Here is a 17,369-nt window from a genome sequence, read left to right as displayed (position 1 = left end):
CAAAAAAATAATAAAAACCCCTGTTCTGAAGAAACTCTTAGAAATATACACAAGGAAACATGAAAGAATGTTCAGAGCAGTACTGACTATAATAGCAAATTTGGTACAAAGAGAAGTGAGGCTCAATAAACTAAGATAAATTCACTAGGTGGATTTTTCTAGAAGTCATTAAGAATGAAGGAACTGGAGCTTTATGTATCAACAAGGACATGTGTCTTAATCTGGGTGCTAGACACATGGGTGTTTGATATAAGACTCTGTGAATGACTAATACAGCATTACCATTATACCACAAATTCCCAAGAAAGCCTTCACCCAAACCACCTAGCCGGAATTAGTTCCCCCCTATTTTCCATAAAATTTCTATCTAACTCTCTAATTACCATGTTTCTGAATTACATATTTTTCCAGTTTATTAAAATATAACTGACATATAACACTGTATAAATCTAAAGCGTACAACATAACAACCTGACATATATATTAATAAGTGATTACCACAATATTTAGGTAGCATCAATTATCTCGGATAGTAAATTAAATATAGTTTGTGAATTCTTGATTCTTCAAGTATAAGTTCTTTGAAGGCTGGACAGTACTTTGTATTACCAAGTTCTCAAAACCATGTTTGTTGAATTCACCTACACCCAGTCTGAAATAAATCCTGAACATGGCTTAAAAGCTGTGTTTGCATTTTTAATATATATAATGAGATGAAATTTGATTATAAAAATAAAACTTCCCATTATAAAAAGTTTTACTTTTCATAATCTTACTATTATTTTTAATTGCCATGAAAAATATAAGAAAATAATTCTTAACAATGTAAAACAAAATATATTTACTTTAAAGGATTTACATATTCATGTTATGTTCAAGTTGGAATGATCATTTCTGTTTTTGTAAGTAGGCATACAGAACGATACGTGAGTTAACTATGCCCCCTACTGACGAATAAGTATTTTTTGAAAATGAAATAACATTACAGAGAATAGAGAATATGATCTGCACAAATGCACAATGTAAAAACCAAATATACCTTTAAAATAGAAATAGTTTTCATAAAAAGGACCTTCCATATCTTAAGTATATTTAATATGGAGTTTATAGAGAAAGGGGGACTTGAGAAGAAAGTGACGAGAATTCCCATTACACAATTTTAGGAAGCATTGTTCACACTGTACTCTGTATCAGTGGTTCTCAACCAGGGAATTTTTCCAAGGACATTTGACAATGTGTGCAGGCATTTTGGTCAGTACAACGTGGGGTGGGAGACAGGGAGGCACTCGGTGCTACTGGCATCTAGCGGGCAGAGGCCAGAGATGCTGCTCGTCATCCTAAAATGCACAGGACAGTCTCCACAATAAATACTTATCTGGTTCAAAATGTTAATAGTGTAGAGGTTGAAAAATTTTGCTCTACATGAGTATTCCTTCTTGAGTTGTGTAATAAGGCAACAAAGTCAAATGGAGTATTATGACTTGCTTAAACTTGGTTGAATGTCAAAGAAGTTAAATCTCTGATATCAAATAAAACAATTTTAGCCTTTTATTTGGGCTACAAAATTGGAGTATAAACAGTTTTGTATGTCTACCTTTTGCTTCTATTCTAGAGATGATACATTCTGTGCATAAACTTTTGATCTGCTAATGACATTTTTTAAAGCTATCAGGCTTTCCATCATACCTGTGTTTCCATTTCCATCATCCTTTGTTTTATTTCTCTTATTTCTGCCTGTGTTTCTGCTTCTCTAAGTCGAATGGTCATCAGTTCATCTTGTAACTCATTCACAGCATTTTTCTTAGGTGGGTCTTTCCATCTTCCAGTAGTACGAGCTAAGTGGCGCTAAAAGACAAAAAATTATATTCCAACAAATATCCCCAGTATCAAAATAACAGCTAACTTTACTGAGCAACTATGTCAGATTCAGTACTATATTAAGCACTTTATACACATTATTTTATTTAATGTCCAGAAAATCTAAACAGACCCTGTTATCTTCGTTATACAGGTCTGAAAATGGAAACTGTGATTAAATAACTTCAGAAAGGTCACACTGCAGATCCCACTGCCAGTAAGTTGCAGATATAGCTCAATTTTTTTATACTGGGAATTAATTATTGCAAAAAATACAAATTTCACCCTAATTTTTTTAATGAGATTTTCATATTTTTTAAACAAAATCCCAAGAAAAGGGGAAAAATGGGGCTATTCATGAACTAAGGAAGCACTATTAGAAGTTAAGAGCAGTGTTCTTAAGATACCTGTGGTGAAGGTATAGGTTTGTTTGCTTTTAATTTCCAGTTTATTGCTTCCTAATACTTTGCTAGATACATCACCTACCCCAAATTCAAACCAGGATCACTATCTTGAAATGCTGTCTAGTTTTTGTTTTCTTACCTCTCTCTGTTCTCTCTTACAGATTCTGGTTTTTTGTTCCTTGTCAACAGTTTCCCTCATATGTGAATAAATTTGTTGGCATACAACTGGCTAAATGTCTGATTTATTTTGTGAGATACTAATTTTCAAAAGAAGTTACAAATTTATAGACAAATTTATATTTATGTCAGCCTTCCACATTTTCATACTGAAATATGGATATAAAATTAACAGAAAAAATATGTACTATATAAAGAATTATTTCCTTAAAGTTTTCCCAAAAGAAGTTATATATATCACAATGGTATAACAATAAAAATATGACTTGACCTCTATTTTATCTTTGTTTAATTGTAAGAGTTAAAAAAGGGAGAAACAGCTTAAAGCTATTTTCAATTTATAAAGACTCTCAGTTGTATACATTATACAGGATCTTTCATATTTAAACTCATATCCTAGTGTTGTTCATCAACTACTTCAAACTCACACAAAGTAAATATTCAAGTTTTACCCTCTTTGTAAAAAGCACACAATAGGCCTGGCTGGTGTGGTGCTGTGGATTGAGTGCTGGCCGGTGAACCAAAAAGTCTCTGGTTCAATTCCCAGTCAGGGCATATGCCTGTGTTGCGGGCCAGGTCCCCAGTTCAGGGCATGCGATCTCTCACACACTGATGTTTCTCTCCCTCTTTCTCCCTCCCTTCCCCTTTCTCTAAAAGTAAATAAATAAAAAATCTAAATACACACACACACAAACACACACACACACACACACACACACACACAATATATACCTGCCAGTGCTCCTCTAAATCTCTGACTTGTTGTCTAAGTTCTTTCAAACCCATAATAGCTTCTGCTTCTCTCAGTTTCACAGCAATGAGCTCTTCCTGAAGCCTTGCAATGTTATTCTCATCAGGAAAGGAGTTGTTTCTCTAAAGCAAAAGAAAACTTAAATTTAATTTGATTTTTAAATTTAAAGAATAAAATAAAGCATATAAAATAAGAGCTATTTTTGTCTCATATGTAATTATATTTAATTTTATACAATTTTATTGAGATATAATTCACAAACTATGAGGCTTACCCTTCTAATGTATACTAGTCAGTCGTTTCTAAGAGTATTCACAGGGTTGTACAACCATGATCATGATCTAATTTCAAAACATTCTAATCACCTCCCCAAAGAAACCCTGTACCCATTACCAGTCACTCCACATTTCCCCTCCCTGCCAGCCCTTGGCAACCCTTAATCTACTTTTAAATCTCTATGGATTTGCCTATTCAGGACCTTTCATACAAATGGAATCATATAATATGTGGCCTTTTATGAGTAGCTTCTTTCACTTGACATGTTCTCAAGGTTTATCCCTTTTATTGCCAACTTATGTTACATTATATGAATATACCACATTTTATTTATCAATTCTTCAGTTCACAGATATTTCTGTTGTTTCCACTTTTTTGGCGAACATGAAAAATGCCACTATAACTATTTGTATAAAAGTTTTTGTGTGGGCCTATGTTTTTTATTCTCTTGAGTACATATCAAGGAGCAGGACTACTGAATCAGATGGTAATTCCACATTCAATTTTTAAGAAACTGTCAAGCTTTTCCAACAGCTGCACTGTTTTACATTCATATGGGAATGTATGAAGATAACTACTTAATTTTGAGAACACAAAAAGTCTAACTCTGCTTTGTTTAATAAAATGCTAATCAGTGTTACGAAGCAATAGGGCTAAAAATGGTTTTCAACATGGCAATAAATTGGACTAACCTGTGATTAGGACTCCAAATGAATCCTAAACATTATTTATATTTAAAGACCTATGGAAAGAATAGTCTAAAATCTCTGTACATTAGTCACTATGTATGTCGATAGTCACAAAATTAAGACCAAGGTGATTTAAATATTTGTTTCAAGGGCACAAGATTTAGATTATTCTATCATACTGAAAGACCCACCTTAGCATATAGGGTATCCCTGTAATAAACTACTCTGGGGAGTGACCAACAGATCCTAAATTAAGCCCCCAGTAAAACTTCCTTAGGGAAACTGAGGTACTAATGAGATTAACTTGAATATAAAATTTTCTCTCTCTCTAAAATAGTTCATGGTACACATGAAGATTTTAGCTCACAGTGATGATAGAATGAAGTTATTCTTGCCAACTACACACTTTTATAATGAACTTTATTTTCTCTATTGAAAACCAGAAATTTACTGTATATGCATAAAAAGGAGAGCCCTGCATGAAGAAATTAATCACAGGAAGCATGAAACCTTCCAATTTCATTTCCTTTCTACTCAATACTATGAATACCAACAAACCTACTTCAGAAGTCCATTTTTAAATTGGACTCAACGACATTCCTTACTACCAAAAATTCACAATGGAGAGATACAGATTGTTATCTAAATTAGGGAGCCCAGAATACCCCTAAATTGTAGTTAGAACCAAATATTCTGTTGGGCATTTTTCAAAGCATTCTTGTATGCCATTTTCTCAATAAATGAGAATAAATTTTCTAAAAAGCAATATAAAAATAGCAAGCAGATTTATAGCAGAATTATTGTGCTACTGACTATAGTTATACCCTGCTCTATCTCATTAAGAAATAGTTAAGAACAACTCAAGTCTGTTATGTTTGTTATTTATGAGCCTTTGAGTCAATAGCTAGATATTCCCCAGGGATGAAAGGAACACACTCAACATACAGCCCAAGCCATCAGTGATTTTACAGACAAGGAAACAGTCTGTTATCTAGAACACAGATTCTCAAGTCTGAGAGTTATAAGAAATCTGAAAGCTTGTATTTCCACTACTTGCCTAATCCTTAAAGTTCTTTAATGACTTTGAAAAGAGGTAAGTTAGCTTCTGTGGTATGCCTGAAGCTAAGATCTTCCTACATACCCTGAGGTGGCTATTGTAGCTTGGAAAATTGTAAGTTACAACCAGTAAAATTTTCCCTGAAATGTTTATGTATTAATCAAATTCAACCTCTTACAGATGAAAATATTACAATATTTGAAAACAACAGTTCATTTCTATCCCTGAAGTTTCTCTTCTCCAACATTTAAATAATATTCATGTCAAAATTATCCTGGTTGTTTTCCTCTAAAAGGACTCTAACCTCCATTTTACCCTTAAATATGAGGCTTTGAGTAGTATGGCAACAACAAAGAATAACTGGGAATCTTATTTTTTCCTGTCTTCTCTCAGTAACTAACATGTTAAGGTTCTTAACGTATGAAAGCACCAAGTCCAATTTAACTGCTCAATAAGTACTTAACAAGGGTCTAGTAGTGCATGTCCTGTCTGATTTGGGAGTAACAGCACTTATGTTGTTCTCACCTTCTCTAAATCCAGGACTTTATCCTGCATCTCCTTCAGCGCACACTGAGACTCGGCTTCGTTCAGACGGGCTTGAACCAATTCTTTCTCTAGCTGTAGCACAAAATCTTCATTGTAGTTGGAACTGCATTTATGCTACAAATTATAGAATTATAGGATTTCATGAAACATGAACATACAATAGAAATAAATGTAATTTGCATAGTACAGTGATTAAGTGCAACCAAATCACCAAAAAGTTCCATCTACTCAATATTTTCAGTATATCTCCTCCAATTAACTTTCCAATTACTAGAAAAGTCCAGGTTGGATACCCATAAAGATGATCACAGTATTGGGTGTTGGTACCTAGTTATCACACTAATCAAATCCAATATATAGAAAATAGACATCTCTGTATCTTTTTATCCATCCAGACACAAAGAATCTGCTCCGACTCCACAGGCCTGCACTGCACCATAGTGTGGCCATTAGCCACACAGGGCTACCGCACACGTGAAATGTGGCTAGGCCAAACAGACAAAGGTTGTTAAGTGCAAAATACTAACTGGATTTTGAAAATATGAAATACAAAAGGCAAAATATCTCATTAATAACTTTTGCATTGACTACCTGTTCAAATAACACAGGGTCTGGCAGAAGTAAGGCCTGCTTGACTGTGGTTGGTAGGATAAGTGCATGTCTAGCACAAGAGGGACAGCAATTTAAACATTTCACCTAAATATCATATGGTGTGCTTGAGGGTGACACTGTTATGTTACAGAATTACATGGTTATGATTTTATAATAAAAAAGGGGTATTCTTTGTGCCAGACCCTGTATATTGAATACACTGAGTTAAACAAAAATATTGTTATCTGTAATTATTAATTACTATTTTAAATTCACATTTGTCTCATATTATAGTGCTTTTGGACAGTACTGTTATAGACTACAGAAGACAAGTAAGTACACATTTACTGAAAATTCCATTTTAACCCAATGGAAATAAAAACAAGGGATCCACAATAACATAAACCACCCTAAATCCCAGCAGAACAAAAATGTATTTTCTTTTAGAAATGTAGATCTCTTTAAAGATATGCATGAAAATGATTGCTGGAAGCAGAGAAAAACACAGATGCCGTATGAACACACTGACCACGGAAGCAGGAAGCCTTCCCGTTTCCTTTCCTACTCTGTATTGTGAACACCAATGCAGATGCTCAAGAAACCCCTTTTAAACTGGTCTCTATACACAAATTGTCCTAAGAAAGCAAAAAGATATCTAACTCACCACAATAAAAAACTTCCTAAAATAAACTCTCACTTCACATTTAATCCATGTAGTAAAGAAAAAGTAGCAAACTCAAAATTTCAAAATAAAGTCATAGAAAACAATCTCCTACTGAACTAGCATGCAGAAAGAATGGTTTCTTTAACTCTTCAGTACATTAGAAACAAAATAGATGTCAAACTAAAACTCTATTAAGAAAACTATTAAGTGCTTAATTAAAACATATGGTACTCCTTTGTCCCAGTTACTCAAAAAGATGATGTCATTTTAAAAAATAAACAGTTCATTTATTAAGCAAATGAGGACTTTTTAATTCAGTGTGTTATATATTATTTCCCCTAGTAATTTTTTATTAAAACATTTCAATACAAATACATCTGTAACAGGCATATCATTTTAGCAAATACTTACCTTACCAAGTAGGGGAAAGGCACTCTTTTGGAATGACCAACTAGAGGTTCCATAATTGTTGTTTAATGAGATCACAGTTATTTTATAAATAGTATGAGGTGGTTTTGCCCTTAATCTAAAGCCCTGAGAACTGCAGTTCAGTTTTGTTTACCAAGACTCTGTATTAGGAGATCCCCAAGAAAATACATCAAACACAAGTGGCCCATATGAGAATGGACTCATTGATCTGGTATAAACCAAATGATCCAACCAAGCACGCACACACACACACACACACACCCCTAACATTGGAAGACATTTTTTCCAATAAAATTCACAAAATTTCTAACTGTCCTCTATTATTCAAGTGATAAATTCCAACTTCCATAGTTTACGCGTTATTTCTCCTTTCACACTTTCCATTTGTTCCTCAACCCACTGAAAACTAGCCTTAGTCCTTGATGAAACTTCTCTAATTACTAACAAAAAAACTCAATGAAAGCTGTTTTACTCAGCTCTTACCTTCACTAGTCAACTGACCACTCTTAATTAAAACTTTGTCCTTTCTTAGATTCTGTCACTCTTCCATGGTTCTCCTGCCTATCTTCTCTGTCTCCTCTCCCAATTCTGCTTCAGATAGGTATCAGAGTGTGTGTGTGTGTGTGTGTGTGTGTGTGTGTGTGTGTGTGTGTGTGTGTTACTTAGTAGTCCCAGAGGTTTAATATTGTGTTTTCTCTCAATCTTTCTGTTAATTTTCTTATTTGGTAGATCAACCATACATGATTTCACCCATTGTCTGTTGGGAACTGCCCTGCCTGGTTTTAGAAGCTGTAACCCCCCCATGGCTAAGGCTGAGTAAAAAGACCTTGGGACCATAAGCCACTTAGAAGACAAAGCTTATCTTCCTTGTAGAGCACCACCTCTGCCCCCTTTCTCTTCACCCTGTTTGGCCCCAGGTAGATGGCTGATTAGCCAATGATGGGTAAGATTCTTCAAGGGAGGGATGACCTAAGAGGCATGGTCACAAAGGGGCCCTCAGGGAAGGACTTAGGGAGCTATAGAAAAAGGGAGTGATAGACCTTCACCCTTTGGCTTTGACATAGTCTGAGCCCTCATTCTGTCTACAAGAAGTCTCCTAATCTCTTGGCTGCCTTACTTCCCCTGCCTGACTTAAGCCTGAAACAATGCTGGAGGTGGGTGCAACCCTGTGCTGGGAAGGGTGGGTTCCCCAGGGTGATCAGGCCTAAGAAAGAATGCATAAAATCCTATGAAACCTACTTTGCTAATACTCTCAATTTAAATAATAAGGGTCCAAGCATGAAGTGAGTTTGTTCCCCAAAGTTTTATGGCCATTTAACTATCTGACTCTGACTCAGAATAAGCCCTCAGAGTTCTCTGAATGTTATATATTGTTTAATCATTTCTGCCTGACAATGATTGATGAGCTTTACATGTACACCCTGCATATCTATGCAAATTAAACCCAATAAAAGCCTGTCAAGGCAAGGGTCAGCGCGCTCTCCTCTTGCGAGGGTGACTGAGGTGCTCTGAGGCACTCTTCCCTTGAGAGAGTGGCCGTGACGTCCCTTTTTATCCACAGGACTCGGTAGTCTGTGTGAATTTGTCTCGTCTCATCCATACTGCTGCAGACACTGTGGGCCGGTGTCTGCATCAATTGTCTGTACAGACTGTATGTGTCTGCAGTATCAGAAACTGTCTATATGTATCGGATATTGTCTTTATAGAGTCTACTTAGTCAGTGAATGAAATTATCAAGGAAGGATCTATAAAACAGTAAAAGAGGGACAGGAGGAAAGAGAGACAGGCAGAGGAAGGGAGAACATACAATGATGGAACGCTAGGGAAATTGATTGAGAGACAGACAGATGGACAGACAGGGAGATCTGACTCTCAGGTCCATATTTCCAGCTCAGATCTTTCTATAAACTAGTTCCATATTCAGAACTTCCTACTGGTAGACCTCATATTCATTTCATGTTCAACATGTCAAAACTGAACTCCCCATCTTTTCCTCCTAATGTATTTATTATTTTGTTAAGAATTCCACCATCTAATACACGACCAAGTCAAAACTTTCCCTCTTATATTCAACCTGTACCATACAATCACAAAACCTGAGTCACTTTTCTTCCAGATAGCTCTTGAATTTGCCTGTTTCTCTCCACCTTCATTGTCTTTGTTCTTATTCATGCCTTCATCTCTTTCTTTGGATCATTACAATAGTCCTACATATATCCCCCTCCTGTTATAGCTGTTAGAGTAGGTGGGTATCATTATTTAACATTTTATGTTACCTTTCACACTAAACTGAAATGAACAGAAGGCCCAAGGAAGTTTTGAATCCATGTTTATCAATAGAAAACTGTTACTAAAATTATACAAACATTGATACACTTTTTAAGAAGTATTCAGAATAAATCTAACTCCATGAACCCAATTTCACCCTGGCCAATTATATTCACATGCATTTTTGTTGGACAAATAGTATTTTCATTGAAATTAATTCTTAATAATAATATGTTCTCACTATACAGAGATTCTACACTTTAGTATTGCAGTTTTAAGAGTCAGAAAAGGCTCTAGCATTTGTCTGGCTAGTTGACTGAAACACAAACCAAAAGGTGACTCACAATGAGTAAACTGCAAATGCTGGACATACTTTGGTTTAATGTAGAAGGAAAAATTGGTGACAAAGAAATCTGGGGAAGCTGTATGTAGATAGTCCTCTCTGAATGAGCTGAAAACATGACAAAATTTATGTGCAATTTGAATGCTCACTGAAGGGCAGGCTCAGTAGAGAAGGATTTTAAAGCCAGTTGGATAGGATGATCCATTCTGTGGGTAGCTGTCAGCTTCCTCCCCAGCCACCCCTGTCATCACCCAATAACAGACTTATGAACAATGTGGCCATGGTGACGGATGAGAGTTATGCATGGGTTCAACAACATGGACTTCCACTCACTGAGGCTGTAGCTACTGCTAAATGTCTAACTGGCCAGCAGCAGAGACCACTACCCAACCCCTGACATGATGCCATTCCCTGGGGTGATCATCCAGCTATCTGGTGGCAGGCTGATTACACTAGAGGGCTTCCATCATGGAAGGGGCAGCATTTTGTTCTTACTGGAATAGACACTTATTCTGGGTATGGATATGTGTTCCTGGCATGCAATGTTTCTGTCAAAACCACCATCTATGGACTTACAGAATGTCTTATCCACCAGCATGGTATTGGACACAGCATTTCTTCTGATCAAAGGAGTCACCTTACAGAAAAAGAAATGCAACAATGGGCCCAACCTATTGAACTTACTCGTCTTATCATCCCCTAACATTCTGACGCAGATGGCTTGGCAGAACAGTGAAATGGCTTTTTGAAGACTCAGTTACAGTGCTGGCTAGGCGGCAATATCTTGCAGGGCAGGAGCAAGGTTCTCCAGAAGTATAAATAAGTTTTGAATCAATGTCCAATATATGGCACCGTTTGTCCCATAATAAAGACTCAGAGATACAGCAGTCAGTAAGTGGGAACAGGAGTGATTCCACTCATTGTTACCCCTCATGACTCACCACCAGCAAAATATCTGCTTTGAGAACTTTTACTGTTGGTCTAGAAATCTTAGTCCCAGGGGGAGGAATGCTCCCCCACCAAGAGACACAAAAATAACTTTACTAAACTGGGAGCGAAAACTCACTGGGCCATTTTGGGATCCTCATGACTCTGAATAACAGGCAAAAAAGGGAGTTATGAAGCTGGCTGGGATCCCCACATGATCCTGACTACAAAGGGCCACTGGACTACTATGCCACAACAGGGATTAGGAAAAATATGGCTGGAATATATGATATCCTTTAGGGTCTCCTAGTATTATCATGCCCCATGATTAGGTCAATGAAAAATTACAAAAACCTAACCTAGGAAAGATTATGGAGGGCCCAGCCCCTTCAGAAATGAAGGCTTTAGTCACCCCATCAGGTAAAGAACCATGACCAGCTGAGGTGCTTGCTGAAGGCAAAGGAAATACAGAGTGGGTACTGGAAGAAGGTAGTCAGTCATAAATAAATACTAGCTACCACTACCTGACCTGTTACAGACGCGAGGATGGTAATTGTCATGAGTAGTTCCTTTTAATTTTGCTATGAATATGTTTGTGTATCTATATCTACCTTCTTTCCTCTTATTCCCTTATGTAATATAAGGTACACTAACTTTATATCACAGTACTATATAAGTATTGTTAATTTTACATCATAATATTTAAGTTACAGGATATTGAGAAAATATCACAAAAGGACTTGACCTCCTCTTCTAGGGAAGGCATTAGTGCATTTTTGGTTGTGTGCAGGAGAACTGTATCATGTTAAGCAGAATTATGACCTTGTTGTTACTGTCTTATGTGGAGATTAAGTATGGTTTAAGGAGATGCACATGGGTGCCAAGTTGGTAAGGGTTGGACTTATGATGGTTAATTTTGTGTCTACTTGACTAGGCCATGGAGTGCCCAGATCAAACATTACTTCTGAGTGTGTCTATGAGGGTGTTTCCAGATGATGCAGTAGACTGCTCTCCCCACTAGAAGTAGGCATCATCTAACCACTTGAGGGCCTAAACAGAACAAAAAGAGGAGGAAGGTAAACTTCATTCCCTTTCTGCCTGCTTGAGCTGGGATATTGGGCTCCCCCTGACCTTAGGCTGGGATTTATACCATTGGCTTCCCTGGTGCTCAGACCTTTGGACTCAGACAGGAATTATACCACTGGCTTTCCTAGGCCTCTGGACTGCAGATGGCAGATTGTACGACTTTCTCAGCCTTTATAATGGCGTGAGCCCATTCCTCACAATAAATCTGTGTTGTGTGTACTATTGGTTCTGTTTCTCTGTGAACCCTAATACAAGGTAAATTTTAAAAATAAGATGAAATTTACTGATTAGGAGTTTTATTATTGTTTTTTGTTTTTGGTCCATTTCATATTTGACCCATTGGAGCTTTTGCTTTTGAATTTTATTTTTTGGTCATTATTCCTACCATATAAAATTTTCCCCATTGAAACTTCTGCAGATCTAAATTTTGTCAGGAAAGTGACACTTGTGAGATTTGTCAACATTTACTCTACTAAAGATTTTTACCTTAACAGTTTAAGCTCTTTGTAAGTTTGGTTTTTAATGACTAGCAGCCTATGCCACTGGCTGAGTAAGCTGGTAGAATAAAATAATGGAATAATGTTAATACTATTCCTGATAATAGCTACCACTGGTTGAGTATTCATTATGCACAAGGCATTATTCTCGAGTAGAACAATCTGCATAAGCCCCAACAACACTCTCTTGTACACAGGACAAACTGAGGCACAGAGAAGTTAGTGCTAAGTAACTTGTCCACGGACACACAAGTGAGTGGCAGGTCTGGCATCAAAGTGGCCATGTTAAAAGATGCTTCTGTGGACAGTAAACTATCTGTTTGTTTTTCCCACAGGGGAAAAAAGTATTATTTATAAAACAGGTTTTAAAATTTATAGTGATAATGATGATGATAATAGCAGCTAACATCTAGTGAGTACTTATTATATGCTATACAAATGCTAAGTGCTTTGTATTCTCATTGAACCCTCACCACTTCTTTATTTTAAATTTATTATTTTTATTAAAATACAGTTGACATGCAATATTATATTCATTTCAAGTATATAACATAGTGGTTTGGCATTTATGAACCTTATAATGTGATCACCCCATAAGTCCAGTAACCATACAAAATTATTATATTACTATTTTCCCTATGCTGTACATTACATCCCTGTAACTTTACTAATAAGGTAACTCAGAAGACTCAGCAAGGTCAAACAGCCATCAGCAGTTCTGTTAATCAGGAGTATAAAATACATAGCCTAGGCTCTTAGCCTCTAACCAATATAAGGATTGAAATAATACAGGTAGGTTTACAGTTGTAAGTATATGAAACACTGAGTTTATTCTTGTATTATTATTTATTAATTATTGTATTATTTTCCATACAAACAACTATAAACCTACTTTTGCACCACTCTATTTTAAAGAGCTTGATATGTTTTTAATGCACTCTTCTAAGAATTAATGGTACAATGTTTGAAATCTAAGCATCTAAAATAATTTATGCATCCTTACATAATGTTCCTATAATAAGAAATTCTTAGAAGAGTACAATACAGTCAGCATTCAGTGCTCATCAGCTTCAGAACTCATCAAATCCTGTACTCATCACACTTTGATGAGGAAAAAATGTCTCAGCACTCAGTGCTTGCTGGGGACCCTTTGCACTGGCTAGAACTGGTATGTCTCAACACCACCCCACAAGAGAAAATGCTTCATCATTCGGTACTCATGGGTTTCAGCACTCATCACAAGTTCTGGAACAAATTAACAGTGGTAACAAATTAATATAGGTACCATTATATTTCATATTCACATTAGTAACTTAGCAAATATGCAATTTCTTTTACCAGATGACAATTGCCACAATTATGATGGCTGATAAGTCAGCACAAGGTCATTTATTTAAAAGTCTTTAAATAACGAATGACTTCCCCACACCTACATCAGGTTCACGTTTGTCAACGAATCTCTTAATGATACCAGCAAACCCATCTAAATGAAACTGACAGAAAATAAGTTTTTTCATAGGTAGAGTCTCTGCTTTCCAATCCCATATGCTTTTCTGGTGTTGTAAAAGTTATAAAAGTAAAAAGATAAGCTAGAAAGCCCTTAGTAATCTTTCTGGCTTATGCCTTGAGTAAAACAAAAGAATGCATTCTCAAATTCAAAGTTTGAAGGACATATGAGTGATACAGTGAGCAGCAAATATTTGAATTTAAAACAGGAATCTTGTATTATTAAAAAAAAATCCAAATTGGAAAAAGGATGGTCTATACAGATACATCAAATTGTCTTTAAGTTTAATTATATATTAAGCAACTAAGTTTAAGACCTGACAATTTTATGTTCTCTTCAGAAACTCACACATTTCATGAAACCCTGTATTCTCTTTTGTGGCATTTTTCACAATACTAATTAAATGATTATGCACTTTAAAAAAATTCTATCATTATATACATTACACAAGCATGCCAGGTATAGTTTGAATGACTGATTTACTACTGTACTGTCTGAACTAATCTGTGCTTTTCATAGTAAGTGAGCAAACAGTATTTACTTAATAAATTAGTCAATTCTTATTTAAAAAACAACAAAATCCCTCAATTACATACTTTATATTAAACATGGGGAGAGGGAAATTAAAATTGTAAAAGTAACATATAAAATCCATTTGTTCCAAAATAAAATTCATAATAATGTGGAAATATGGTACATTTCTAATGTCACATCAAAAGCATCTGAAAAAACTACTATTACACAAGGCAAGCAGTCCAGAATAGGTTTCTATACTACAAGACAAAATTACAGCAGAAAAAAATTAAATAAAAAATTATATCTTGCTCTCCTTCTCAGCATATGATCTCCAAATAATGTTTGTAATCCTCCCTACTACATGCTCCAAATAGTCTTTTTAAAAAATTCCAAGCAATATGGATGTATTATTTATAGATTTGTCACACTGAATTTTTTTTAGTTGGTACATCATTTTTAAATAATTTCTTCCCAACATATATCCTCTAAGATGGAAGTTCATCTTAACTTCAAGATTTTTTTAAATGTTGAAAAATGCTGAAAAAATTACTACCATTTATTTATTTATTTATTTTAAACTGAAAAGAAAAGGTGATTATATATGAATGTAAAACATCTAACCTTAGACTAAGGTCAAAATTAGTCTTGGAATAAAACCTCTGGCCAGATTTATAGGCATATTATCAACAGCCAAAGAGTTGATCAAACTTTTAGATTGTAACATCGTCACTCTATTTTGGACTTTTAAAAAGACATATCAATTTATCAATAATTGGTAAATCATTACATATTAAATGGCTTTTCTTTAAATGCCACTATAGTAGAGCTAAGCAGTGTTATAACAAAAGAAGAGACATAAAAACATTAACTTCAATATTCATAATGGAAAACAAAACCACTAACTAGTTAAATCAGGTGTAGGGCAATTCCTAAATGCTGCTGAACAAACACATTTTCTAAAATAAATTATCTAGAAGATTTCACAACGTCCACTGACAGTTTTTAGTTTAATAAAGTTTATTCATGAGTTTAATCTAAGTAAGATTAGTTTTTATTTCTCATACAAAATCCTTGGTTCTTAAGAGGATCACACAATTCTTTTATATTTTCCTCTAGAGTTATAGGAAACAAAAGGAAGGTCAGAAGAAATCTTGTCTAGCCTCCCCTTCAGTACTTCCTAGTACAAAGGTCCCAAGAACTTCAAAAGGCTATCATTTCAGTATTAGGCAGCCTTAACTGCTACAGTCCTTATTCTTTATGCTGAACCTACCAAGACACTGCTAGACACAACCGTTTATTCAGGGTACCTGAATGATAAGCAGCCATGTGTAGGCAAAAAGCTTTTAAACAGATCAAGCAAGATTCTAAGACAGTTGATCTCATCAGGAAAAACTGTCCAACATAAAACACTCAAAGGGACAGAGTCAGAAAAGGCAACTGTATGACATTACTGGATCATTTATTGTATCATTTCTACTTCTAGGTTTCCTGGAAAAACTGACATGGAACATGTAAAACAAATACTTAAAGGGATAATTTAATCTTAATACTTGGCTTTATTTTATGCTTAGTTTTTAATTTAATTTAAAATTTACTTAGCATTTAGTGTAATACTGTGTACTAAAACCTAGTGTATATATATATATATATATATATATATATATTTTAGTGTATGCATATATTTAATGCATACAAAATTTACTAAATACTAAATTCAATAAGAAATTAAAATCATTTTTGCAAACCAACAATATCCAGTACTAACTATCAGGGTCCAGCATAAAATAAAATCAATTTTCTGTTAAAGACAATTATTTAATAACTGTAAAGCAGAAATGCTTTATAAAAAACATGAATACCTAAAATTAATTAAAAATAAAATTTACCTTTTAAAAACTGCTTTGGAAAAGATTGATACACTACTGTTAAAAAACTATGGCATATTATTGTACTAACAGCATCAAAACCATTAAAAATTATATAAAACATTAAACAAAAAGTCCATGAATCTGGAGTGATAAGGAAGAGTACACTGTAAGTAAGAGAGATTAAAGGGAAAAAAAAGAGAAAGATCTCTTTACAGAAAAGCATTAGTGAATAAATGTAGAAAAATGAGAAAATATGAAAATCACCATTTTGGAAACCCAATCACTGGATGCTAAAATTATTAGGTATAAGGTCAATGAATAGAGGACAGGATATTTATTTGGTACAAAAGTATTTCCCAAGAGATTACTTAATAGTTGCAAAGAAACCATACCTTTACAAGGGAAAGTCTATGGTAACCAAACTTCGCATGGAACTCAAACTCAGCAACACTAAATAGTAACAACTTATGTGCTTCCTGATTTAAAGCAAAATAAAATTCACAGCATCATCTATCACTGAAATGTTAAAAATTATTAACTGAATCTAGTTTACAGGAAATATGACACCATGAGGAAGGAATCAAATTCAGAATATGAGACAAGACAACTTGGCTATGTCTGTAAGAAATCAATGTCAACTTCCGGTCAGGATGGCAGTGTAGGCAGACATTGCTCATCTCTTCGTACAACCAAATCAAAATTAAAACTAAAATAGAGAACCACCATCACTCAGAACAATCAGAAATTGAGTTGAACGGAAGTCTGAAAACTACAGAATTAAGGAAACCACATCCATCTATACTGGTAGGAGGGGTGCAGACACGGAACAAGCTGCTCCCACATGCACGTATGGTGGATAAAAACTTGAGAGGGATATCTCGAGAGCAAGGAGTCCCAGCCCCACACTAGGCTTCAC

The 17,369-nt window shown here is 35.1% G+C and overlaps 1 protein-coding gene across 11 annotated transcripts in view; it reads right to left on the bottom strand.

The window, feature by feature from the left end:
• EVI5 (ecotropic viral integration site 5) overlaps positions 1-17,369 on the bottom strand; it is a 211,714-nt gene that overhangs the window by 94,595 nt on the left and 99,750 nt on the right. For all 11 annotated transcript variants that reach the window (XM_045847085.1, XM_045847078.1, XM_045847076.1 and 8 more), the window contains 3 exons: positions 5,737-5,871; positions 3,171-3,311; positions 1,687-1,845 (listed from right to left, as the gene is read on the bottom strand). In XM_045847085.1, the coding sequence (XP_045703041.1) occupies positions 1,687-1,845; positions 3,171-3,311; positions 5,737-5,871 (435 nt within the window). The remainder of the gene's footprint in view (positions 1-1,686; positions 1,846-3,170; positions 3,312-5,736; positions 5,872-17,369) is intronic.

Source organism: Phyllostomus hastatus, unplaced genomic scaffold (genome assembly GCF_019186645.2).
Source record: "Phyllostomus hastatus isolate PE091 unplaced genomic scaffold, TTU_PhHast_1.1 phas_contig_524, whole genome shotgun sequence".
In the NCBI taxonomy this organism is placed as follows: domain Eukaryota; kingdom Metazoa; phylum Chordata; class Mammalia; order Chiroptera; family Phyllostomidae; genus Phyllostomus; species Phyllostomus hastatus.
This window is presented reverse-complemented; position numbering and strand designations above follow the sequence as displayed.